The sequence below is a fragment of the Procambarus clarkii genome, chromosome 1 (genome assembly GCF_040958095.1).
Source record: "Procambarus clarkii isolate CNS0578487 chromosome 1, FALCON_Pclarkii_2.0, whole genome shotgun sequence".
Classification (NCBI taxonomy): domain Eukaryota; kingdom Metazoa; phylum Arthropoda; class Malacostraca; order Decapoda; family Cambaridae; genus Procambarus; species Procambarus clarkii.
The window spans coordinates 21,869,366-21,897,265 of NC_091150.1; the positions used below are offsets into that span (position 1 = coordinate 21,869,366).

At 43.2% G+C, this 27,900-nt stretch overlaps 1 protein-coding gene across 2 annotated transcripts in view; it reads left to right on the plus strand.

Annotated features, from left to right (window-relative positions):
• Nucleotides 1-292: 292 nt before the first annotated feature.
• The window catches only part of LOC123757649 (uncharacterized), a 111,745-nt gene continuing 84,137 nt past the window's right edge, over nt 293-27,900 (plus strand). For both annotated transcript variants that reach the window (XR_011225814.1, XM_069317631.1), the window contains exons 1-5: nt 293-446; nt 3,010-3,402; nt 17,220-17,473; nt 25,648-25,831; nt 27,386-27,498. Coding sequence is in view for 1 of the 2 variants with exons in the window: in XM_069317631.1 (XP_069173732.1) it covers nt 368-446; nt 3,010-3,402; nt 17,220-17,473; nt 25,648-25,831; nt 27,386-27,498 (1,023 nt within the window). In the remaining variant the exon portion in view is untranslated. The remainder of the gene's footprint in view (nt 447-3,009; nt 3,403-17,219; nt 17,474-25,647; nt 25,832-27,385; nt 27,499-27,900) is intronic.

Below are 27,900 nucleotides of genomic sequence, written 5' to 3' on the forward strand. Positions count from 1 at the left end.
TCTTAGCCAGATCCTATGTTTTATATAAACCATTTACCAAACCCTCATCTTAATAGTGCGACTCTTCCATCTTTATTCTTAACCTGGCCCAAGTTGTTAAATGTTTGCTGGCGTTGTTGTCAACGGTCCACTGTGGGACCAAGTCTTGCCAAAACACGCACATCAGGTAGAGATTGCTTAATTTAATTAGTTTTAACTGTTGCTCATTATTCGTTGATAAGATAGTTGAAGGGTGCAGCAGCGAGATAAATATGTTATCTATAACTGGTTATCATATACGCTCACCAAACCCTTGCCCAGGAAGGCAGTTCTGACTTAGCTGTGTGTAGTGAAATGTGGTCGTTAACGCCTTGAGTGCTTCCAGGTTATGATGTATTTCTTGCTAGCGCTTGTGTTAATTACCGGTTGTGTTGTGGGAGGTTCCACAGCTCTAAATATTGACCAAGGTGAGATAACTCTTTAGTTCTGATTAAGGTTACTGAGGTCTGTATGAAACTTTAGGTAGTGGGATACAGTTACACATACACCCTAAGTTTCCTTTCACCTGTTGCATCTGTTCAACTAGAAATAAAAATGAATTTTGGAGAATTGATCTTTGAATTACCATCAACAGTGAAAAGAAACATAAGAAAGATGGAGAAAATTCGTGTTAGAATTATTAATCTTACTTTTTCGGTCATATTTAATAATATATGTCTACAGGAAAGACTGCTACCAAAATATACTAATATATATATATATATATATATATATGACAATGTCAGACCACGAAGGAAAAATGAAAAAGGAAATTTCCTTAAGTACTTTCGTATATTAAATACATCTTCAGAAGGTTTCGTATATTTAATATACGAAAGTACTTAAGGAAATTTCCTGTTTCATTTTTCCTTCGTGGTCTGACATTGTCACATTCTTAATCACGTGTTTATTTTCGTGATATACACACACATATATATATATATATATATATATATATATATATATATATATATATATATATATATATATATATATATATATATATACATATATATATATATATATATATATATATATATATATATATATATATATATATATATATATATATATATATATATATATATATATATATATATTGGTGTATACTGGCAGCAGGTTTTCTTTCAAACATGTTTCATTGAATATGACCGCATATTCTGTATTTATTATTTTCTGGTTTAGGGCTTCTATCCCTCTAACTATTTTCTTAGCATCCAATTAAGTCCTGATGCTAAGAAAATAGTTAGAGGGATAGAAGCCCTAAACCAGAAAATAATAAATACAGAATATGCGGTCATATTCAATGAAACATATATATATATATATTGTACTAAATATATATCTCATTGTACTAAATGGATTGACAATAGCTTGAGTGTCCTAATCCCTTTGTGTGTGTATTAACCCATACACTGCTACAGCCTGGGATGGGTATATAAGCTGGGGCTGGGCGAAAATGTATTTGAATTATGTGAAAATTAATATTAAATGTTAAACAAATCTCCAACTTATTGGCTTCAGCGACGTGAAAGTTTCATCCCAATATTTACAGAAATGTATTTTAGACATTTTTTTTAAAAGAAGAACGTTTTGTTGATAATGAGAAGAGCTCCTATTATCTGGAACTGAAGGATAATGCAATAATAAGGAGATGCAAGCACCTGTCTGATGCACAAAGAAGAGGAATAGTAGTCAGAAGTATCCATAAAGTGGATATGCAGCTGGTGCCTCTATAACACTGCTGAGTAATACATAATAACACAAATAATAATGAGTATGTTATTATGCTCTATTTTGGATATATCATACAAATGTCCAATGGTAATACATGTTACTTTCACCAATGTCCACAATTTTTTTTAGGGGAGATATTATTTTTTATTTTTGTTTTTTCTTTGTTTATTATCTGATTTTGTTGAAACCTCTACATCCTGGAGAGTGCATACCCGTCCCTAACTATGTGAAGATAGAATTAAATTGGTCAACAAATAAATCAGTCATAACAGGCAGAACTTGGGACTTTGATTTTTTTTTGCCTGATTTTTTCACGGATTTCAAACTCTATTTTCCTTGTTTCTTTACATTGTTTTGATGATTAGGGACCAGATTAGGGCTTTTTGACTTATATAAAGTATACCCTAAATATATCCCCTAAATCATTATAATTATTATAATTATTCCTATATTTTTTTTAAGGGGGGAGTTATTTTTCTTGACTTCATTTCAATACATATTGACCTACAACTTTCATATACTCGAGTACGAATGCCAAACAGTGTTTATTAAAACATACAAGTAAATTAATGAATTAGAACTACTTTATATATTGTCGATAACTTCAACTTCAATTATCTCTAAAACTAGAGTTTCAACAGTGAGTCAGCTTGAAAAAATCCAGTTTCTGACCGATTTTCACCATTTTTACATATAATGTACACAGCTGTCTGTTCTACAATCATATTCATAAACTTTAAACGTTTCGAGTTATAAATTTTGTTGTCTTAATTTGGTGCATATTTCAAATGCTATATTGACGATTTTTTTTACAGTAAACTAAATTGAAAATCTATATTCTAATTCTATTAAAATGAAGATCATATACTATTCTGGGAGGATAATAACACTTAATAAACATTTGATGATATTAATATTATTTCAACTGATCTGAAAATTTGAAAATTTCAATATTAAATTTTGTATTTATTTTTAATTTTCTTGGTTTTCAAGTTTCTTTGGTGATCATTTAGACAAAGTTGGAGTTTTTGTCTAGTAGATTATGTACAAAAAATTTTAAAGCGTTAGAACAAATCTGAAAAATTTAACTAATTGTGCCATCGTGTTGTCGTATACATACGCCATGCGCAGTTTAATGGTTAATACCTCAAAAACGTATTTCAATTTCAATTCAATTCTCCAAAGTTAAAATAGGAGTAAGCTTTAGTTGGAATTTGCAAACACATTTGGTGCTGATAACTGATGACTTTACAGGATGTATTGTGAGGTCGAGCGTGACGTCGGAGTGGAGGTGGTCGGAGGCCCACATCAGTGTCTGGTCGCCCTCTGGCAGTCACGACCATACCATCCTCACTATCCAAGTCAACCTGGGTGATGGCTACCCAGAGAATTATGACACCATTACTTTCACTACAAACAACATTAGTTTCACTCGCATCAGTGCCCATATATATAAAGAATCTACAACACGCGCCCTGCCTGCAGCTGTGAGGCCCGGGTGGCAGGAGTTGATCTTCAGAGTGACGACGCAGTATGAAGTAGTCTCCCCCGCCATCAACACCACATTCAACAACACCAGATCTCAACACTTGCCCATCAGGAGCATTAAGTTTACCGGCAGCAACCTCACACTCGACTGTCATGAAAGTGAGTATCACACAACACATGCCCATGTAGGACACGGAACATCGACCACATGCCCATGTTGGACACGGAACATCGTCCTTATGCCCATGTTGGACACGGAATACCGTCCTCATGCCCATGTTGGGCACGGAACATCGTCCACATGCCCATGTTGGGCACGGAACACCAACCACAACCCCATGTTGGATACATACCCATCTAGTGGGCGGGGCTCACGACTGCTCACTAAAGAGGTTCGGGGTTCACTACTGCTCACTAAATGGGTACAGGGTCCACTACCACTCACTAAATGGGTACAGGGTCCACTACCACTCGCTAAATGGGTACAGGGTCCACTACCACTCACTAAATGGGCACAGGATCCACTACCACTCACTAAATGGGTACAGGGTCCACTACCACTCACTAAATGGGTACAGGGTCCACTACCACTCACTAAATGGGTACAGGGTCCACTGTAACACGGGTTCGGGTTCCTCTCTCTTTACTTCCTTCTTTCTACTCCCTCTACCCGTATTCTTACTTTTATTTCTAAACCAAGGGACTCCAAAACTTTTACCAAAGCCAACTCCACGCCACGTGGTCCTAAGACGATTGACCGACTTAGGATTCTACACCCAGTATGACGTGACCTAAGCTCTGAACAAAACCCTAGAGTCACCTCTGCTGCCACCACCAGACCAGTAATACAAGAGCAATGATCGAGGTCTGGATCGATCACGCTAATTAATCAACCTAGGGGCTTGATCCCCACTATAAACGATGACCTTGAGTGTGGAATAAATTACACGGTAATGATAATTCCGATTCGATGTTAGAATCGGCGCCCAATGCAACTCTGCCTCGTGTGGACCACGTGACCAGGACAAGTATACACATAAAACACATGGAAACAATAAAATGCAAATTAATAACAAATTTAATTTATTAAAAGAAAACTAAAACAAAATCTAAATATGTTCACTCCCTATCACTTTAACACTCCCTACTTGACCTGAGTGGCAAATGAGACTATTTCTATACTTAACAATAGCAACTATACCTTGGGCGACTACAGCTCTAGGTGTTGGGGCTGTTCTTGGGGAGAGGTAAGATGTTGACCTCTTATCCCAGCTGCTTCCGTGACCACACTGATCTGTCCTCGTCTGATCTCGCCCAGACAGAGTATTGTATTGTTCCGCATCGCTTACCCAGTTACTTTAGCAAGGTTAAGTTATAACAATTAACCTCTGTTTGTACTGAATTGATCCAGACTGGTTGAATTATTTTACTTTAATTAGATTACACAAACATCTAACGGCAAAGCTGTTCCCGATCACAAAAATGGTTATTAAAACTTTGAGAAATATTAGACCTGTCAACCCCTGATGACCTATGACCGCCGGTCACTCCGCTTTAAAAGTTAGATCTGATTCGTGACGTCACTGATGGTGACTTAAACTCAATAATTAGAATACTCTTGATATTGTACCCAGTACTATTATACAATACAATTTTAATGCAAAATGAATAAAGGCTAATTTTCTCTAAATTACTGAATACTATAGGATGATTCATTATACGCAGATATGAACAAAGCGTCGGTTATTTCCACCGCGAATTCCCCTGGGGGTCAGGTCACCATGCGGCTCAGCTTCCCATTCTCTTTTGTCGATAAACCACTCTGGATAATTCTTACAACAGCCTAGTTTGTTACAACCCCCCCGCACAAGCACTTAGTAAACCTTGTTAATTTGTTAAAATTCACGAGGTTTAGTATCCAAACCCACAATTCAACTCATGCCACAAACAAAAGCTAACCTAACTAATAAAATTTGACAAATAATAGTCCAACATCATAATGAACATGTTCATATTTCATAAATTTCTCAGCTGTCAACTGACAGCAATCCTCCAATATCAGGAAACATACATCCTATCCTTACTGACATAGCTAAATAACATGTCCCTACTCTACCATCAAAAACTAGCTATTAAACTCTCTTGGCTCTTCACTAGCCAAGTCCATGTGTCCTCTAGAGCCGGCCACACCGTGCTCAAACAAACATTAAAGTTATATCATCAGACTGAACTTTCAGTCATCCGGGAGCGTACTACGGAACTATCAAGTTCACATCCGTGTACTAACCACTCCCCATCAATGTCAACCTTGACATGTTAAGGAACACACCTAACGTTTATTACATGTATCTAAAAATATAAAAAAAAAAAATTCCTATACTATATCACAGGTTTCAGCTGACTGTACAGCCAAGTGTTCTCACTCACTAGAAGTGTCAATGTTTATATTGGTCCGCCTCTCCTGTGTCCAAACATTCTGAAAAAAATAGCACACAACATAATTTTCCATAACCGTTTGTTCTGGGCTGAGACAATTACACAGGGGCTTCGATTTTGATTACTGACCAATTTATAGAGTAAAATTTTCATATATTATGCTAGAATTATTATTTTAAATCTGTTTTTCAACATTTATAAAGTATTGATTCTAAATCTGTTTTTCAACATTTAAACAAAAGTGTCCAGATGTTCTTTACACAGATGTTCAGAGCCAACTTTGTTGTTTGTATCAATTGTTCATATTGAGTAAACGAGAAAAAAAAATCGATGCTGCTGGATGCTGAATGTAGTCGCTGACGATGACGGTGTCGATCTTGCTTCTTCTCATGTGTAGACATCAATACCTGGTCCTCTTGTACTCCCATCCGGTACTCTTGAATGACGACAGAGTGTAGTAGAGCGGAGTGCCAAGTGACAGCTGTAGAATACTGTTACTTCGGCCATTAATCTTGCTCTCGACAGTCCACACGCCTTCGTATCAATCACAGTTCACACGGTAGTCTTGATGTTAAACTTGTCGCAGATGACCACAGCAGAGCAGAACTGGATGTACCAACGGTGTCTCCTAGCAGGAGTGATGTTAGAAGGTCGTAGAGGCGGGTTGCTTGTTTGCAGAACAGGTGAATCTCGTCTTCCATCATTGCTCACGTCATCTCAGGCGTTTCTTGATGTCACCAGGTTACTAGGCCGTAAACACCAACTGTGCATACCCTCGTACCGCCGACTTTAGGCCAAAGGAGACAATTTTGCGACCTTCTATTGGCGAGTCCCGGTACTCTGTAGGGAAACCGTGCCTTCCACCTGTGACCGCCTTACTTCTGCTTTCTTGTTACTTCAGATGGCGTAATCATTAATCTTCCGGCGAAATTCTTGAGTACTGCTACGTGCTTTCCATTTCTTGACCTCTCCTCCAACACTGCTGGAATGGCTGCAGTCTTGATGACGCAGCAGGTGGGTAGTGGTGATCTCGAGACAGCTACCCCGGCGTTGTATGGCACCTCCGGTGACTGCTATAATGTGGACAGCTCGCTGGCCCTGACAACCTCGTTAGTGACGTGAGGCGTCGGCCGGGTGACTCTTGGACAGTCACTCATCCCCAAAGTAACTGATGTATGGGTTACTGGGTCTAGTGGGGGGAGGGCTTTGTGTAACGTGCCTCCCCCCTCGGTCTTTACAGACAAGGGTTCACGTGTGGCTGGAACAACTGGGTCGGCGTACCAATCAGACCTGGGAACAGACAGACACAACACAGCGGAAGCATAGATATACTCTGGGTTTGGTGGAGGTGGAACCCCAGAGCACGGTAAAAGTTGCTACCTGAGTTAAGTATAGACATAGTACATCTCATTGCCTTTACAGGAAAATCTAATCAATACTAAATTATACTAACTAAGGAAGTTACTTTACTGTACAGCGCGAGATCTCGTCACCATAGGGTGGCGAGACTGCACCTGACTACTGATGAGCGATGACAGAGGGTCATCCTCATCTTCTGACTCGTCGGTGAAGCCATGAGTCAGCACTGCTGAGTCAGGAACTAGACCCGCTGAAGGCAGTTCTAATTCCTCTCTAGCATGATAATGTTTCAATTTATTTACATGAATTGTCCTTTCCACCTGGTCCTCGAACACTCCTTTTATAACAAGATTAACCGGCCCCGCCCTTTTAATTACTCTATATGGTCCTCGCCACCTCGGAGCTAGTTTCCTGCTCTGATTGGCGGGCGCAGCCTCATTCACTCTCAATACGAGGCTTCCTTCCTTCAACTCAAGAGGGCGCACTTTCTTGTCATAAAAATGAGCATACCGAGTCCGTGCCTTCTTGGACGCTTCAGCTGCAATATTCCATGCATTTCTCATTTTTCCAAGGACCTCTGAAGGATAGTCCTCCCCGTATGCAACATTATGTCTGTTAAGCAGACCTGACGGGAAATTGCATGAATTACCAGTAAACAAATGAAGTGGTTGGGTGTTAATTGATTGGTGGATGGCAGTATTCAAGGCGAACTGAACATAGGGTAGGTGTTCATCCCAGGTGTTTGCATCATGTTCAGCAAGGATTGCAAGCATATCCTTGACTGAACGATTAGTCCGTTCCGTCATTCTTTTTTTTTTTTTTTTTTTTTTTTTTTTTTTTTTTTTTTTTGAGATATATACAAGAGTTGTTACATTCTTGTACAGCCACTAGTACGCGTAGCGTTTCGGGCAAGTCCTTAATCCTATGGTCCCTGGAATACGATCCCCTGCCGCGAAGAATCGTTTTTTCATCCAAGTACACATTTTACTGTTGCGTTAAACAGAGGCTACAGTTAAGGAATTGCGCCCAGTAAATCCTCCCCGGCCAGGATACGAACCCATGACATAGCGCTCGCGGAACGCCAGGCGAGTGTCTTACCACTACACCACGGAGACTGTTAACCGTTTCCGTTTGCTTGTGGGTGGTAGGCCGTTGTAAAAGCCGAAGTTGTCTCTAAAATCTTACAAACTTCTCTAAATATATTCCCATTGAATTCTTGACCCCGGTCAGAGACTAAAACTTTAGGAGGTCCGAATACAGTAACGAACCTACGCAAGAACGCATCTGCAACCGTACGAGAATCCTTCTGAGGTAATGCAACTAGTGTAGTGTATCTAGACAGATGGTCAACTAGCACCAACACGTATCTGTTACCCGCATGACTGTGGTGTAAATCAATCAGATCGGCCCCCACACGATCTAACGGTTCACGAATTTCAGGAAATTCCTGAAGTGGGGCTTGTACCTTAAGGGTACCTTATTTCCTCCTCTGGCAACGAGGACACGACTTCACGAAATTGATTACCTCAGAAAGTAATCCTGGAAAATAAAATAGAGACTTTGCTTTTAAGTGCGTTTTAAAGATCCCCGGATGCCCTGCAATTTTTGAAGCATGCGCAAGCTTTAACGCTGATGACCGCAACGCGTCCGGAATAACGAGTTGAAATACTGCCCTATCATTCTGGCTATTAACATAATACAGGACGCCCTGTTTCATCTCAAAATCATGAATAGGTAAATTCTTTTTCTTTTTCGGGTATTTTCCTCCCTCTAAATACTCAATAATTTCTTTCCATCTAGGCTCGTTCATCTGGTATTCTCTCATTTTATCCGATGGAATGGTTTCAATATTTTCATTAATCTGCATTGCCGCTATATTTCTACTTAGCGTATCTGGCACAACATGGGCTGGACCAGGCTTGTACAAAATCTGGAATGAGTGGGCCGAAAGTTCGTGAGACCAGCGTGACATTCGTGGGCATTTCGTTCGCTTTTTAAATATATGTGTTAACGCTCGATGGTCTGTGTAGATTACAAAATGCCGCTGAAATAGGTAAGGCTCGAAATACCTAACTGATTCTACTACTGCCAGTGCCTCCCGATCCGTAGCTGAATAACGAACTTCAGGTCCTTTGACCTTCCTACTGAAATAGGCTACTGGATGGGGTAAATTATCTGCGTCTCGCTGAATTAAGCACCCGCCAATAGCAATACCGCTGGCGTCAGTGTGCACTTCCCACTCTTTCTCAAAATCAGGAATAGCCAATACCGGTGTCGTGATTAGTTGGTCTTTCAGTTTGCGATAGGCCTCGTCATGTTCTGATGTCCACACAAACTTCGCATTTTTCTTTGTCAGATCAGTCAGGGGTGCTGAAATGCCCGCGAAACCTTCAATATGACGACGAAAATATCCGGCCGCCCCCAAAAACCTACGCACGTCCTTTGCTGTCCTTGGAGTAGGCATGTCAGCAATGGCGCGGCAAGAATCTGGGTCAGGTCGGATACCGTCTGGGCACACCTGGAACCCCAGAAATTTGAATTTCTGAGCCGCCAAGGTGCACTTCTGAACATTCAGCCTGAAACCTGCCTGATCTAACAACTTCAAAGTCTCAGTCAAGTCCTGTAGGTGTTCCTCAAACGTCCTGGAATATATCACAACATCATCCAGGTACGCTAAAGAATGCCTACCCAGTACCGGACTAAGGATAAAGTTGATGGCCCTCTGAAACGACGAAGGCGCTGTCTTCAAACCAAACGGCATCCTACGGAATTGATAAGTGTGCCTACCATCCGAGAATGCTGTTTTTTCCCTATCCTGTTCTGCCACCGGAATCGCCCAATACGCCGATTTTGCGTCAAGAGTTGAGAAATACTTAGCAGCACCAAATTGATCTATTATCTCCTGTATTCGGGGCAACGGATACACATCACCCTTAGTTAGTTCGTTCACCTTCCGGTAGTCAACACAGAAACGATAACTACCGTCCGGTTTCCGAACTAGTACAACAGGAGAGAGCCACGGTGACGTACTAGGCTCTATCACGCCCTGTCTCAACATTTTCTGGCACTCCTCCCTGATAATGTTCTTTGCCTGTTCCGGCAACCTCCACTGTCTCGTGTACACAGGCAAATGATCACCAGTTGGAATGGTGTGCTCGATCTTATCAAGGAGACCAATCTGGTCATCCTCTGTCGCAAACAATTTCGGGAATTTTCGTAAAACTCCTCTCAGTGCCTTCCTATCTGCCTGTGCAACATGTTGCAAATCAAGTGCTGAAATTAATTTTTCCACTTCCTCAACATTCTGTGCAACATTTCTCGTTTCGTATTGTACTTTGGATGGAGTTTTAGTGTTCAACATATTCAGTGCACTACATTGTGCAGTGACGGCTGGCGTCTCAGCTGACTCATGGTGAAAGATTTCTGTGTCCTCCACCATGGTTCCCTGAGATACCCTATCACCTGCCCTGAAGCGAAAAGTCTTATGTGAAAGATTGACAACTGGAATGAGTGCACCTTTATCGAGCACTACAACTAAGTGATGAGGAATTAATAAACTATCACATCTCCCAGCCACCTGAAGGGTGGTACCTGGTTGTATGTGACGTCCCACGGCTACTTTAATAAATTTAACAGAATGTGGTGGGCAACTCTGTTTGGTCAATGCATGCAAGGCGCATGACCTCTTAACTGTGTCTGGAAGAGACTTAAAAATCAATTTTGGATAGTGCGCATTATATTTCAGCTTCCGTTTAATTGAAGCTACAACTGGGGGATGGTCGATCATCTCCACTGGGTAGGAAGTCTGTCCCAACTGCAACCTGCAGTTCCTAGCCCCTTTTTGAGCAGACAAGGAATAATCAAATCGCGACAGAAAATCAGTTCCCATTAAGATGTGACCAGGAAAATCAAGGTTCTCTACGATCGTACATGTGTGAGGCTGCAATGCCCCATCAATCTCAAAATTAACTGTACCTTGACCTACGATCTCAATCTTTTTCCCATTGACTGCTGTTAATGTCTTTGCGCAACGTTGAAGACGTGCATACTTAAAATTGCTGAAGGCTGACTTTTTAATTACCGTTGCCTGGCTTCCTGTATCAACAAAAGCTGTCAATCTCTCACCTTCCACTTTCACCTCAAAAGTAGGCCTACCATCACTAGGAGACTGCTTTCATGCTCTCGTAATAGTGACTTTACAGTCCCTCTGTATGTGACCACGCATCCCGCAGGAGTAACACCTACGCGGATCCCTGTTGTTACCCCGCGCAGGGTGGCTCGAACTTGCCGCTGAGGGCTGCCTCCTGCTTGATGAACCCGCGCCACAGTGACTCGGCTTGGCTCCCTCGCCTTTACTTACCGCCTCTACGTATGGCGACAACTGAGTGCCCGATGTCCCTGCGCGCGTCTGCCTGTCTAGGGCTGTGGCGGCCTGTTGGACTAGGTCTTCATAACTCACACCCGCTCTCCCCGCAAGGAACAATGGCCCCATATCGGAAGGTAACGTTTTGCAGAACAACTCTTTAGCGAATTGCTCTGCCTGACTCGAATCGAACCCCAGTTCCTTAGTGAGGTCGTCAACCCTTCTCTTTAATATTGACCCGAAATCCTTGACAGTGCTTCGGTCATCCCTCTTAAGTGACTCGAGATAAAAGTAAGCCTCATCCTCCGAAACCCTGTCTTTGAATCTGCCCCTAATCGCTTGGACAAACTGAGGCCAAGATGTCAGGTGCTGAAACTCTGTAAATCCCGCCAGTGGACCGGCTACGTGCACGCAAGCCCCCATAGCGAGAGCAATTTTCGATCTATCCCCCGGGACAGCTTCCAGCATCGAACCAATTTCACAAAGCCAGTCTTCCACCTGGCGGTTGCGTTCCACCTTAATGAGCGACAACTCCCTACCTCTGAGTGTCGGCAGAGTCAACTTGGGAATCAGACTCACAAGTCCCTCTGCATGTGACGCGGAGCTACTGGCAGTGGGTGGGTCCCGGGGTTGGGGACTGGGTTGAGGTTGGGGTTTGGCCTGAGGTATGGTGTGGGTGGCCTCGGGTTGGGGTGTGGATTGAGGTTGGGGTTGAGGCTGAGGTATGGTGTGGGTGGCCTCGGGTTGGGGTGTGGATTGAGGTTGGGGTGTGGATTGAGGTTGGGGTGGGTATGGTGTGGCCTGGAGTTGGAATGGGTATGGGGTGGCCTGGGGTTGGAATGGGTATGGGTATGGGGTGGCCTGGGGTTGGAATGGGTATGGGGTGGCCTGGGGTTGGAATGGGTATGGGTATGGGTATGGGGTGGCCTGGGGTTGGAATGGGTATGGAGTGGCCTGGGGTTGGGGGAAGGGTTGGTATGGGAGGTGGGGTTGGGGTTGTTGTAGTGACGGATGAGGTGTACCTAGGTGTTGTGGGTGCTGTGGTATTGGTGTTATGTTGGGTAGTTCCTGCTGTTGGTGTGGTTGTTCATATTCCCGTTGAACGGGTTGCTGTTCTCTACCGAGCGAAGTGGGACGTCCTGCCATACTAACTGAGGCCCCCTGTCTACCCTGCTGGCATGGCGTCGATGTTATTTGTGGGGGAACCCAAGACGGCTCTCCCCACTCATGGGACGACTCCTCGCAAGACTCCCCACTCATGTCAATAATAGTATCTCTCCAGGGATGGAAAGATACCCTCGACTGCCCAGTCCCATGCAGAACCCGTGAACTCGTCGCTTCAGTCCCACTGGCCCCACCTGTGGTGCCAGTTGAGCTACCTGAGCGGTCCCCAGTGGTGTCGGAAGAGGTTCTATCCTCTACACTCCCATTCCCACTGGTCCCTACTGACTGGCCATTATCTGGGTTAAACATTTTCTGTGATTCCTGGTGTGCCACGTCTCTTCTAAACTACCCTTTAGTACACCCTCGACCCGAACTCACTACAACCGTGATCTTACACAAATAATAAAAAAAAATCGCAACTCTTTTCCAAGAAACAACTACTAAATCCCCAAAATAGGAAATACACCGATTTATCGAGAGAATCGTTGAAGTGAATCCAATGAATGAGTGTCTACCCCGCACTCGTGTCTGACCGTGAAATATCCCGCAGTTCTATTGCTGAAACCTAAGTCCTTTACGTTAAAAAAATTAAAGAATCTAATTTATATAAAACAATTTAAATGATAACGCAACTAACGCGCAGCACTCGTGATGGATTAATAAAGAATATTTACTGTACTTGAATACTAAACGCGCTTGAAGTGAGCAGCGTGGCCACTGATGACTGATGGAGCGGGACCAGCTGCGCTGAAAAAAAACTAAGTCCCGCGCTTTTTCGCTTAAACGCTGAAAAATCAAAATTTTTGTTCTGAAGGAAAATAACTAGTTTTACGTTAATAAACCGCTCTAGCGATTAATATAGACACCCAGGACCTATAAATGCTTACTAAAAATTGAATTTTTATCAAAAAACTACGTTTTTACTCAATTGCTGGACTCTGCCAATTTTCCTGACTCCGAGGGAAAAAAATTTCTATCACCCCAAATATCACAAAACTCCTTTAATTCACGAAAATTTGGGTTTCTCGTTCCCAGATATAAATACGTTATTATTTAATACTGACGTTGTATACAGAACAATACTGACACATCGGGCGGTTTCAACACTCACTAATTCGAATTTTCGTCAAAATCAGAGATTTTCACCTCAAATGGACTCTGACAAAATTACGACACGATTTTCTCGAAAAATAACTAAATTCGGCAAAAATGTAATTATCACTGTTTAATGCTTTACGAACAGAATTACGTCCCTTGCGCGCACTAGAGAGTAATACTGGCCCCAGAATATACACGAAACATGAAAAATTAGAATTTCCGCCAAAAAGTCAGATTCTAGCCCAAGCTGGACTTAGAAAATTTTCCACCTACGTTTCTACTGAAAACAGAATTCTAAGTCTACAAACACAATTCTACCGTCTTACTGGTAAAAACTAGAAAATATCACTCGCATCGACTGGAGAATCCTAATGACGCCCAGATCATACACGTGACCCACGAATACAAATTAATTAGTTAACGAGTTTCCGACATCGACTTAGCCGAAAACTTATCCCAAAATACTTAGAAATATACCACGGACTCTATTAAGCATTTACACGCAACTTATTATCCCTTAAACTCCTTCACTTATCTATCGTGACCGACATATAGCCCTAAGTCCAGAGGATTAACTACACTCTAGCAACAACGCCTCTGACTTAGACTAATAGAACAGGGAATAACAAAACTTAACGTACGCACTTAGCCTAATATGCAAGAAAACGCTAAACACTTGGGAAAAATTTTAACCGGGGATTGAATTTAGGGGAAAAAATTAATCTAGAACAACGCAAATAAACGGAAATTACTTTATAAATTTAAGTATACTTAATTCAAAAATGCACTCGACTTAAACTTATAATTGTTCCTACCGGCTCGCCGTACCACACCTAGCCTAGAGGCCACACCATCTAGGTTCCAACAGAGCGACACGCAGCTTTCAGCAACAATTATGACTAGGGACGACTCAACCTCCACTAAGTGTGCGATCACTTAGTTGTTGAATCGCTGCTAGGTAGTTTACTAGTCCGTCCCTCGGAGGCCGCAACGCCCTTCACGGATTACGTTTTTCCTTAGCGTTTTGGGTCGTCTAATAACGCCCTCGGACTATCTACTGGCGTCCCACAGATATATCCGCCCCCGACAGCCCTCAAGGAACTGCTGTTGAGAGTATGGCGGCTCCCAACACCTCTGAATTAATTGCAATGGGTCGAGTATGGTACCCAGTCCAATCAACTCGGAGCGGTCTCCTTTTCAATAAATCTAATTTTAACAGCCTAATCTTACTAACTAACCTTAATCATATCAGCCCGCATGACCCAAGATTCGCCAATCCCCACTCAAACGCACTTGTGGGGCGCACTGCTAATCCGGGCCCGCGGCTGTCTCCTTAGCATCCGCGCACGTGTTCGAACGGCTAGACGCGTGAGCCTTTCAACAATTTCAAACAAAATTGTTGAAACCACCGCTGTGCACCATTGTAACACGGGTTCGGGTTCCTCTCTCTTTACTTCCTTCTTTCTACTCCCTCTACCCGTATTCTTACTTTTATTTCTAAACCAAGGGACTCCAAAACTTTTACCAAAGCCAACTCCACGCCACGTGGTCCTAAGACGATTGACCGACTTAGGATTCTACACCCAGTATGACGTGACCTAAGCTCTGAACAAAACCCTAGAGTCACCTCTGCTGCCACCACCAGACCAGTAATACAAGAGCAATGATCGAGGTCTGGATCGATCACGCTAATTAATCAACCTAGGGGCTTGATCCCCACTATAAACGATGACCTTGAGTGTGGAATAAATTACACGGTAATGATAATTCCGATTCGATGTTAGAATCGGCGCCCAATGCAACTCTGCCTCGTGTGGACCACGTGACCAGGACAAGTATACACATAAAACACATGGAAACAATAAAATGCAAATTAATAACAAATTTAATTTATTAAAAGAAAACTAAAACAAAATCTAAATATGTTCACTCCCTATCACTTTAACACTCCCTACTTGACCTGAGTGGCAAATGAGACTATTTCTATACTTAACAATAGCAACTATACCTTGGGCGACTACAGCTCTAGGTGTTGGGGCTGTTCTTGGGGAGAGGTAAGATGTTGACCTCTTATCCCAGCTGCTTCCGTGACCACACTGATCTGTCCTCGTCTGATCTCGCCCAGACAGAGTATTGTATTGTTCCGCATCGCTTACCCAGTTACTTTAGCAAGGTTAAGTTATAACAATTAACCTCTGTTTGTACTGAATTGATCCAGACTGGTTGAATTATTTTACTTTAATTAGATTACACAAACATCTAACGGCAAAGCTGTTCCCGATCACAAAAATGGTTATTAAAACTTTGAGAAATATTAGACCTGTCAACCCCTGATGACCTATGACCGCCGGTCACTCCGCTTTAAAAGTTAGATCTGATTCGTGACGTCACTGATGGTGACTTAAACTCAATAATTAGAATACTCTTGATATTGTACCCAGTACTATTATACAATACAATTTTAATGCAAAATGAATAAAGGCTAATTTTCTCTAAATTACTGAATACTATAGGATGATTCATTATACGCAGATATGAACAAAGCGTCGGTTATTTCCACCGCGAATTCCCCTGGGGGTCAGGTCACCATGCGGCTCAGCTTCCCATTCTCTTTTGTCGATAAACCACTCTGGATAATTCTTACAACAGCCTAGTTTGTTACACCACTACCACTCACTAAATGGGTACAGGGTCCACTACCACTCGCTAAATGGGTACAGGGTCCACTACCACTCACTAAATGGGCACAGGATCCACTACCACTCACTAAATGGGTACAGGGTCCACTACCACTCACTAAATGGGTACAGGGTCCACTACCACTCACTAAATGGGTACAGGGTCCACTACCACTCACTAAATGTGTGGCCACGTCTGTGGTAGAAAATAATAAAAAAAAAAACTAAATGGGTTCAGGGTCCACTACCACTCACTAAATGGGTACGAAGACCAGTACTACTCACAGGATTTGTATGGGGTCCACTACCACTCACAGGATGGGTATGGGGTCCACTATCACTCACAGGATGGGTATGGGGTCCACTACCACTCACAGGATAGGTGTGGGGTCCACTACCACTCACAGGGCGGGTATGGGGTCCACTACCACTCACAGGATAGGTATGGGGTCCAGTACCACTCACAGGATGGGTATGGGGACCACTACCACTCACAGGATGGGTATGGGGATCACTACCACTCACAGGATGGGTATGGGGTCCAGTACCACTCACAGGATGGGTACGGAAGCATAGTTCTTGAAATAAACTATGTCTAACGAACTAATCAGTGTCAACATTATCGACTTAAATAATGTCACATCCTTTCGCAAAACTATATTATATACATTTTTATGCTCTCAACTTTGTAAGTGTTTTAGCAGTTCTCTAAAGTCTTCACCAGTTTATAATGGGCCTCATATGTGTATTATCTGAAATTTGTTTTTATACAGAGCTAGGTTAACCCTAACCTCTTGCTGGAAATGTTAACTATGGTTAACTCTGACCATTGTTGGTGAATGTCTTAAGGCTTAGTTAACAGAACATGTTACTGGCAGAGGTGCGGGTGTGGAGGGTGGACGGGAAGCCGGTGGTGGTGCCTCTGGACAGCTCTCTACACCACTGGATCACCACCTACGCGAAGACAGAGTCGTCCCCAAGATTAACGCTGGGAGAGAGGACCATTAATCTGGGCTGGGACCACAATAGCCTGACAACACTGGGACGCAACACGGCTCCTCTTCCTCCCTTCACTCAACATGTCTTCACGTTGTCGTGTGGAACTGACCGCGTCATCTACTGTGACGTCATGGTAACTAGATGGAATTTTTGGTTTAAAATTAATTTACGGAACGAGTGCATTAAAATGGTTGATATATTGTAATCACAGAATTATGGATGAGTGTTGATTTCAGGAATCTATCGCAACAATATAATGTTACGAGAAAAGTTGTATTGAATCAGTATTGAAAGTGTTGTCTTTTTTTTATTAATATATTAAATAATTTAATTAATTTAATTATTATTAATTAATTAATTATTAATTATTAATTATTAATTATTAATTAATTATTTATTATTAATTAATTATTAATTATTATTATTTATTATTTATTTATTATTTATATATAATACTTATTATTAATTAATTATTAATTATTAATTAATTATTAATTAATTATTATTAATTTAATTAATTTATTAATATATTTTATTAATATATATATAATAAAAGCTAGCTACGTGGTGCTAAAAACTCCCCATCACACAGGATGGTTAGTCATACAGAGGCATGTGATGAGTAGTCTACACTGGCAGACTCTGGGAGCATTGGGAGATACAAATCCTAAAGGGTTTTTTCAGTTATATCGTACTAAGACTAGGGAAAGGATAGGTCCATTAAAAACTGAGACAGGTCAAATAACAGATAGTGATGAAGAGATGAGTAGTATTTTTAATAAATATTTTGTATCTGTATTTACTAAAGAGGAACTTAACAATATGCCTTCAGCCGAACAAGTCTATGTGGGTGGGGACGAGGACAGGTTGACGAGTTTAACAGTTACCAGGGAGGATGTTCTTAAACAAATAGTAAAACTCAAACCAAACAAATCCCCAGGGCCGGATGAAGTGTTTGCCAGGGTGCTTAAAGAATGCAAAGAGGAGCTTTGTGACCCACTGTCAACCATATTTAATAAATCAATAGAGTCAGGCAGAGTGCCAGAGTTTTGGAAAGTTGCTAATGTGATACCAGTTTTTAAGAAAGGAGATAGATCACTTGCGTCTAACTATCGACCAATTAGCCTAACGTCTATTGTGGGAAAGTTACTCGAATCTATAATAGCAAATAAAATTCGTCTTCATCTTGAAAAACATAAATTAATAATTGAGTCGCAACATGGTTTTATAAATGGCCGTTCATGTTTAACAAATTTGTTATCTTTTTATTCTAGCATTGTTGAGGCAGTTGATAGTGGTAAGGATTGCGATGTTGTATACCTTGACTTTAGCAAAGCTTTTGATACAGTGCCACATGAAAGACTGATTAAAAAGATAGAGTCTCATGGTATTGGGGGTGCTGTATTAAGCTGGATCAGGGCATGGCTATACCAAAGGAAACAGAGAGTTAGTATAAATGGAATCAAGTCAGAGTGGGAAAATGTTGTAAGTGGAGTGCCTCAAGGCTCTGTCCTGGGACCTCTGTTGTTTATAATATATATAAATGATTTAGATTCAGGTTTGAGTAGCAACATTTGCAAATTTGCCGATGATACGAAAATCGGTAGGGAAATTAATTCGGAGGAGGACTCACTATCACTTCAAGTTGATCTAGATAGGGTTTTGAAATGGTCAAAGGATTGGCAGATGCAGTTTAATGCTGATAAATGTAAAGTTCTGAGGTTAGGTAATGATGATAGAGTTACAAGATACGAGCTAGATGGTGTTGTGATTGCGAAGTCGGATTGCGAAAGTGATCTGGGAGTTATGATTAGTAAGAATTTAAAACAAAAGGATCAATGCATAAATGTTCGTAATAAGGCAAATCGGACACTTGGATTTATTAATCGCAGCGTTAGTAACAAGACACCTGGTGTGGTTCTCAAGCTATATCTTGCTCTAGTTAGGCCCCATTTAGATTATGCAGTTCAGTTTTGGTCGCCATATTATAGAATGGATATAAATTCACTTGAACGTGTCCAGCGTAGGATGACTAAGTTAATTCCCCAAATTAGAAATCTTTCATATGAAGAAAGATTAACAAAGCTTAAGTTGCATTCACTGGAAAGGCGAAGAGTTAGGGGTGACATGATAGAGGTTTACAAGTGGATGAATGGACATAACCGGGGGGATATTAATAGGGTATTAAAAGTATCAACACAGGACAGAACACGAAACAATGGGTATAAATTGGATAAGTTTAGATTTAGGAAAGACTTGGGTAAATACTGGTTCAGTAACAGGGTTGTTGATTTGTGGAACCAATTGCCGCGTAACATTGTGGAGGTGGGGTCCCTCGATTGTTTCAAGCACGGGTTGGACAAGTATATGAGTGGGATTGGGTGGTTATAGAATAGGAGCTGCCTCGTATGGGCCAATAGGCCTTCTGCAGTTACCTTTGTTCTTATGTTCTTATGTTCTTATGTTCATTATGAGGATATCATCAACACAAGAGTGAATAAGGCAGCAGTGGTAATACAAGTCCCCATCTCGCAGGATGGTTAGTCATACAGAGCCATGTGTTCAGTAGCCGGCACTGGCAAATTTTGGGTACACTGTGAGGATATCTTCAAGAATGCAAGAGTGAATAAAGTAATTACAAAGCTCCAGGTACCTCATGCCAACTGGTCTGAAAGGTCTATTAACTGGGCATTCAGTGATATAGTGTGGGAGATCATGCCGCAGTTCCTGCTCACAGAGTTTGCAACTGGAGTGCTCAGGATTGGGAGATCCGTCACCTGTAGCCACCTGCCACAGGTAACGGTAACCCAACCATATTGTTTGTAAACGTCACTGCGGGAGTGTTCCTATATATGACAGCTAAGATATTTTCGGCCTTAAGAAAATGTACTTTCATTTGCAAATAATTCAATTTCTTTATTATGCACCCCATACCCATCCCGTGGGCGATGGTGGAAAGGGTTCAAACACAATGGGTTCAGGAACTGAACTCCATAGTTCGTTTAGTTAAGAAAGTGACAACCTTTTGAAGCTAGTTACATAATTGTTAATGTTACATACGCATGTGCACATATATACAATCATTTATAAACATATACATATCAATAATATTTTTATATCACAAGTGATTCAACAAGAGGCTGACAGCAGTGTTATGAATCCCAGGAAGCCTAATGAGGTAGATCTGCCTTGTGAGTTAATCCTCACCTGACTAGATTAATAAGGGAATTAAACCAAGCAAACGTCAGTAATTATGATTATGGAGAAGGAAAGCATCTTAAGGACACGAGGTAAGATAAGATGTCGACAGTATCTTACGAGACGTGACGAGAGCGGAGATCTTAAACGGTCACTTCAGTCGTGAGAGTCGACAGGGACGGACGTATGTCGTTGCCTTCTATGAAGAAGGAAGTTTGTAGCTCATGGGTGAAGAATTTGAGAGAAGACTATGCGATCAACGTCGTGAGGAAGCGTCGAGGACGACGTGTGACGTATCTCTGTTATCGTGGTAACGGTATAGGGGCGACCTGAAGCCTATTGGGTGTGGTATAGGGGCGGCCTGAAGCCTATTGGGTGTGGTATAGGGGCGGCCTGAAGCCTATTGAGTGTGGTATAGGGGCGGCCTGAAGCCTATTGGGTGTGGTATAGGGGCGGCCTGAAGCCTATTGGGTGTGGTATAGGGGCGGCCTGAAGCCTATTGGGTGTGGTATAGGGGCGGCCTGAAGCCTATTGGGTGTGGTATAGGGGCGGCCTGAAGCCTATTGGGTGGTCATACCTGTGTGGACCCGACTGTGTGAAAACCTTTTAAGTGGATAAATTGAGCAGGTGTTCCCGTGTGGAAATTGTTATGCGACTTTTCACGCTCAAGTATGGACAGTTAGGGGCCACGAGTGGCACGTCCAAGAGAAATTTGTGGACGACCCGGTAAGACGCCATATTTGTGTGTCATCGAAGAGGCGTCGACACACCAACCTTTAGCAGCAGCAGCCCAAAATACTGCACTATACAGCTTGTAATAATTTGATCGTGTGCCCAGCGACCGTATAGGTCGTTTGTGAATGTAGGTTTGAGAGTTTGTGAAAATAATGAGAAGATAAAATGAGTTTGAGATGATTTGATATTATGGAGGTGGGAGCGACACATGTTTGCTCGCCTGATGCCAGTGTACGACTGGGGAAGGGAGTGAGGGATATGTCAGGGGAAAGCGCCAAGCCATTACAACTGTATAGCACTTTGAAGGGGTCAGGATAAGGATTTGGGATGGGACGGAGGGAAGGAATGGTGCCCAACCACCCAGTGGAGGAGGAATTCGGGATGGTCGCGCCCAAAAGTAGGGGAGGACCCCCGTAGTGATGTGTAGTACATCGCAAGGTGAAATTTAATGTAAATATGTATGTTACTTATGTTTTGATAGAATAAGTTGTTATTATTGAATGGTAATGGGATTACAGGTTTGTACAGCGGAAGTCAATGTGTGTGGTGACGTTTGTATTGTGGAACTACATGTGTATGATGGAGCTTGTGTAGTGGACCTACATGTATAGTGTGAAGTCTGTGTAGAGGAACTTCGCATGTATGAAGAAGCCTATGTAGTGGAACTTCATGTAGCAGTGGTACCTATTGGACAGGAGTCGTCGCTGATGAATGAAGCAGCGACATGAGAGCTTCAAGAGTACCTACTTGATTCAAGAACCCATTGATAAATGGACTTGATAATGATTTTATAAACGTAATACAGAGATTAATATGAACATCATTGTTGTCCATATATTTTGCACTGTTGCATTAATATTTTCTTCATTGAGTTAAAGTATATTCAAGTTGCCTAGCCCAGACGGTGAGAGGGGGGCAAGAGATTGCTAGTGAAGATTAAAGCAGCATCCTAGTGAACTGTGTTTGTTGGAGTGTTGGTATTATATACGCGTGATGCTCATTTGTTGGATCTGATGATAATATGCTGTTATTTCTTTATTCTTTTTAATTTTTGTAATAAATGTTTGTCTGTAAACAACTTGTCTTTGCACTCGTCCCGGCGAGGAATTTCTAGAATGAGAGAGAGAGAGAGAAACAGTTTCAGGCCGGTCGACAGCAGACATAATATCATAAGGGGGGAACTGGAAGGATGTCATCCCAAAGCAAGGAGAGTGAGGGTAATACACAGTGGCTCAGCCGGGTGTGTAGTCATGACAATGGACCAGATTTGAGCAGAGTCCCCCAAATAAGGTGACGTTGAGCCCCTTCTCCGTATTTAAGATCATTATTGAGTGATTCTCCAGTGTGCTCTCTAGTGTTGATTGATTGCAGTAGTAGTTATTATATTATTTTATCAGGGGGGGGGGGTGGTCTCTGATGATTAAAAATTAGTACCCCCTTCCCCCTGATAAGTCACTATACAAGGCACTTTACAGTTATATAGTCTTGCTCCACACCCACCCAACTGGGCGGCAGCTTTAGTCATGTGCTCTACACCCACCCAACTGGGCGGCAGCTTTACAGTCTTGTGCTCCATACCCACCCAACTGGGCGGCAGCTTTACAGTCATGTGATCCACACCCACCCAACTGGGCGGCAGCTTTACAGTCATGTGATCCACACCCACCCAACTGGGCGGCAGCTTTACAGTCATGTGCTCCACACCCACCCAACTGGGCGGCAGCTTTACAGTAATGTGCTCCACACCCACCCAACTGGGCGGCAGCTTTACAGTCATGTGCTCCACACCCACCCAACTGGGCGGCAGCTTTACAGTCATGTGCTCCACACCCACCCAACTGGGCGGCAGCTTTACAGTCATGTGATCCACACCCACCCAACTGGGCGGCAGCTTTACAGTCATGTGCTCCACACCCACCCAACTGGGCGGCAGCTTTACAGTCATGTGCTCCACACCCACTCAACTGGGCGGCAGCTTTACAGGCATGTGCTCCACACCCGCCCAACTGGGCGGCAGCTTTACAGTCATGTGCTCCACACCCACCCAACTGGGCGGCAGCTTTACAGTCATGTGCTCCACACCCACCCAACTGGGCGGCAGCTTTACAGTCATGTGCTCCACACCCACCCAACTGGGCGGCAGCTTTACAGTCATGTGCTCCACACCCACCCAACTGGGCGGCAGCTTTACAGGCATGTGCTCCACACCCACCCAACTGGGCGGCAGCTTTACAGTCATGTGCTCCACACCCACCCAACTGGGCGGCAGCTTTACAGTCATGTGCTCCACACCCACCCAACTGGGCGGCAGCTTTACAGTCATGTGCTCCACACCCACCCAACTGGGCGGCAGCTTTACAGTCATGTGCTCCACACCCACCCAACTGGGCGGCAGCTTTACAGTCATGTGCATGCATTACTTACAGTAAGCAAATTTTGGATACTTCGCTAGGATTCTCTGCAGCACATCATTATGAATGAAATACTTACACATTTCTTGGACACCATTGATGGTGTTTCTGTGGCTTCCGCGATTTTATCACATTCTATTATATAATGGCGCAAAGTATGTATTGATAGGGGGGGCCTCGTAGCCTGGTGGATAGCGCGCAGGACTCGTAATTCTGTGGCGCGGGTTCGATTCCCGCACGAGGCAGAAACAAATGGGCAAAGTTTCTTTCACCCTGAATGCCCCTGTTACCTAGCAGTAAATAGGTACCTGGGAGTTAGTCAGCTGTCACGGGCTGCTTCCTGGGGGTGGAGGCCTGGCCGAGGACCGGGCCGCGGGGACACTAAAAGCCCCGAAATCATCTCAAGATAACCTCAAGATAGAAATGATCTGGCCTGAATGAAACATTAGCCAGATTAGCGAGTTAGGATTTCAACTTTTGTGGCAGGCAAATCGGCAGCACGGAGCCTGGGGTCTGTGTCCCCCGGATACATAGATTGGAGACCCGGGAGCTGCTGGTTTCCTCATTTACTAAGGGTTTTATTATTATTATTATTATTATTATTATTATTATTATTATTATTATTATTATTATTATTATTTTCTACGCTGAGTGCGGGACACTTTCCCCGCGAGTGCAGGAAGTGGACAGTGGCACTGGTGTGTGTGTGGGAGGGGGGGGGGCGGGGTGCTGCCACACTACACTGATAAAATCCCACATCTTCCGTCTCTCTTCCCCTATTTTCCCTTATATTCCCCCGCTCCTCCTTCTCACCCCGTCTCCTAAACTTTCCCCTATCACACCATCTCTTCTTCCCTCTTTCACTTCTCCCCTTCTCTAACCTCTCCCCATTCCCCCTCCCCCCACGTCTCCCCCCTCCCCACGTCTTCCCTTTCTCTCTCCCTCTCTGTCATCTCTCCCCCTTTCCTCCCCTCTTTCATCTCTTCCCCTTCTCTTCCACCTCCACTTTCACCTTCCCTTTCCCCCACTTCTCGCCTTTTCTCCTGTACCCATCTTCACCTCCTCTATCTCTCTTTTTTTAACTAAGACTCGGGTTCATAAGGACTGCCAAATGACGTACCTGCTGAAACTGCAAGCAAGAGCTGTTATCCTGTCTCAACTCATCTGAAGCCTGCTCCTAGAAACTCATTTATTCCATGAGAATATACTTTGAAACTATCACATAGGGAACTATCATATAAGAACCTGGTGAAACTGCAAGCAAGAGCTGTAATCCTTCCTCAGCTCAGTTGAAACCTTCTCCTAGAGACCCAGTTTATATCATGAGCCTATTATTATATGCATCATTAGGAATAGAATTTATTCTTAAACAACATTACGTAACAATCATGTAAGGAATAGAATACGTCACTTCATAAGATTTGGGTAACTGTGTGCCAGAGCCTTCATGTGATCAGTTGAGCTGATCTCCCGTGATCAGGAACTTGCTGAAGGACAAGGCAGCCTGGGAATGTGATGGTCGCTGATGGAGTGGTGTTCTTGGGACAGGCTGCTCCAGCATGGCCTCTTCCTCTCATTCTCTTCTCTCTCTTTCTCGCTGGTATTTGTTTCATATAAATAATGATATTTGTTTATTAGAAATTATATACAGCATTTTAGTTTACTATTGTTCTTATTTTGAATTACATATAGAGTATATGGGGCACCATAATCTTTTAGGTGTTTAGGGCCTTTAAAGATCTTAACCAAGATCTGGCTGGTACGAACCTGGCCTCCTGTGGCTTCAGTCCAGTTCTGTCTTGGTAATAGGAATCACTAGCCAGATACATATATATATATATAAGTGACAAACAAACCTGAGCTTTGCTCAATACACAACTGTCTCTCAGAAAGTATTAACGTACAGATCACTAACACATGACACAACACACACAGCCTTCTCCATCATCTTCCTCTACTACAGCTGGGCGAGACGAGATCCTCGACGGAGCGCCTCATACAGAGTCAGTTGCCGGGAGGTCTGTTGGTGGAGAGGTCCTCAGACAAGGCCTTCTACTTTCTGCTCCACCAGGAGGACCCGTTTCCTCCAGCTCCCATCCATACTACAATACTGCCAGACACCCTCGAGGCGACACATCTTCCTCCAGGTGAGTGCTTGCCTCAATTGTTCTTCTTAGGCGTTATATACCGTCTGATCCTTACACATGACTCTTGTGCAGCGCATTCTACTTAACGTCCAGTCATGCCATGAAGAAAAATCCAGTCAGTTCCCAGAGGGGCTGTCCCCGGGTGCAGAGTGGTGTAGAGCCAGAGGTGCTCTGTCCCCTGGTGCAGAGTGGTGTAGAGCCAGAGGTGCTCTGTCCCCTGGTGCAGAGTGGTGTAGAGCCAGAGGTGCTCTGTCCCCTGGTGCAGAGTGGTGTAGAGCCAGAGGTACTCAAGGCCACCAGCTGCCTGGTCTTGGTCTATACGGTCCGCCTGGTCCCCCTCGCTCGTCGTAACAAGGAACATAAACCTTCACCACTCTGAGTGGTGTACAAGAACTTGGACCCATTGCCCACTCAATGGGTACACTTGGACCCATTGCCCACTCAATGGGTACACTTGGACCCATTGCCCACTCAATGGGTACACTTGGACCCATTGCCCACTCAATGGGTACACTTGGACCCATTGCCCACTCAATGGGTACACTTGGACCCATTGCCCACTCAATGGGTACACTTGGACCCATTGCCCACTCAATGGGTACACTTGGACCCATTGCCCACTCAATGGGTACACTTGGACCCATTGCCCACTCAATGGGTACACTTGGACCCATTGCCCACTCAATGGGTACACTTGGACCCATTGCCCACTCAATGAGTACACTTGGACCCATTGCCCACTCAATCTCAAACTGTGACACTTTCTTTGTTCGTCGCCACTTGCCTGTAGAAGATTTACATGAATTTACCTGAGGGCCACTAACACTAGTGGCCTCGACGAGGACAGGAAGCCGGCGGCTTTTCGAAGGTCCCCCCATTTGCACTGATGATTTTTTCCAGTTGGACTTTAAAATTTAACAGAGCTTTAGCATTTACGGCTGCAGCGGGTAGGCTGTTCCATGGGTTAATAACCCTGTGGGTGAAAGAGCATCTCCTGTTCTCAGTCCAACATTGTGGCTTGTTGAGCTTGAACCCGTTGTTCCTTGTTTGTGTAACATCTGACCTTTTGAAGAAATTGTCCGGATCAACATCCTCCAAATTGTTCAGTATTTTAATTTTCGATGAGATCCGCCCTGTGATGCCTGGTTTGTAGTGTTGTTGGCCCTGTGGACCTCAACCATTCCCCATACATGAGTTAACTTAGCACTGGAAGGATTTTTGTTGCTCGGTGTTACACTTTCTCCAGAGCAGCCGTGTCCATGGTCAGAAACAGTTAGGCACGTTTCCTTTCACCTCCTGACTTTTTCATCCAAAAAATAAATAGGCACTTGGGAGTTAGACAACTTTTGTGGATGTCATCCTGGGAAATATTAGTAGATGATTTAGGTGGTACTACGATAAGCCTAAGTAATTAAGACCTGTTTCCCCACAGCTGTGAGAAGTATTATAATGAAACAATCAATTTGTATACAATTATAACTGAAACATCATAAATATTCTGCAGTGGTTTATTTCTAAAGTATTCATGGTCATCACCTTAATATTTTCTTTTAGATAATGGGCCTACCGCAGGAGTGAGGAGGGAGGTGGTGGTGCTGGGCGCCGTGCTGGCCGTGCTGGTGGTGGTGCTCGCCGGCACACTGCTCTGGCTCACCCTCCGCCGCCGGGTAAGTTTTTTTTTTTTTTAGATATGTACAAGAGTTGATACATTCTTGTACAGCCACTAGTACGCGTAGCGTTTCGGGCAGGTCCCTGGAATACGATCCCCACCGCGAAGAATCGTTGTTACAACCAAGTACACATTTTACTGTTGGGTTAAACAGAGGCTACAGTTAAGGATTTGCGCCCAGTAAATCCTCCCCGGCCAGGATACGAACCCATGACATAGCGCTCGCGGAACGCCAGGCGAGCGCTTTGTCATGGGTTCGTATGGTGGTTATGGCCGCCAGGGAAATTAATGCTTAATTTTTAACGAGGGACCTATTTCTCTTGAGCAGTTTTCAGTATGGAAATTTAGTGTGTACTCACCTATTTGTATTCACCTATTTGTGCTTGCTGGATCGAGTGTT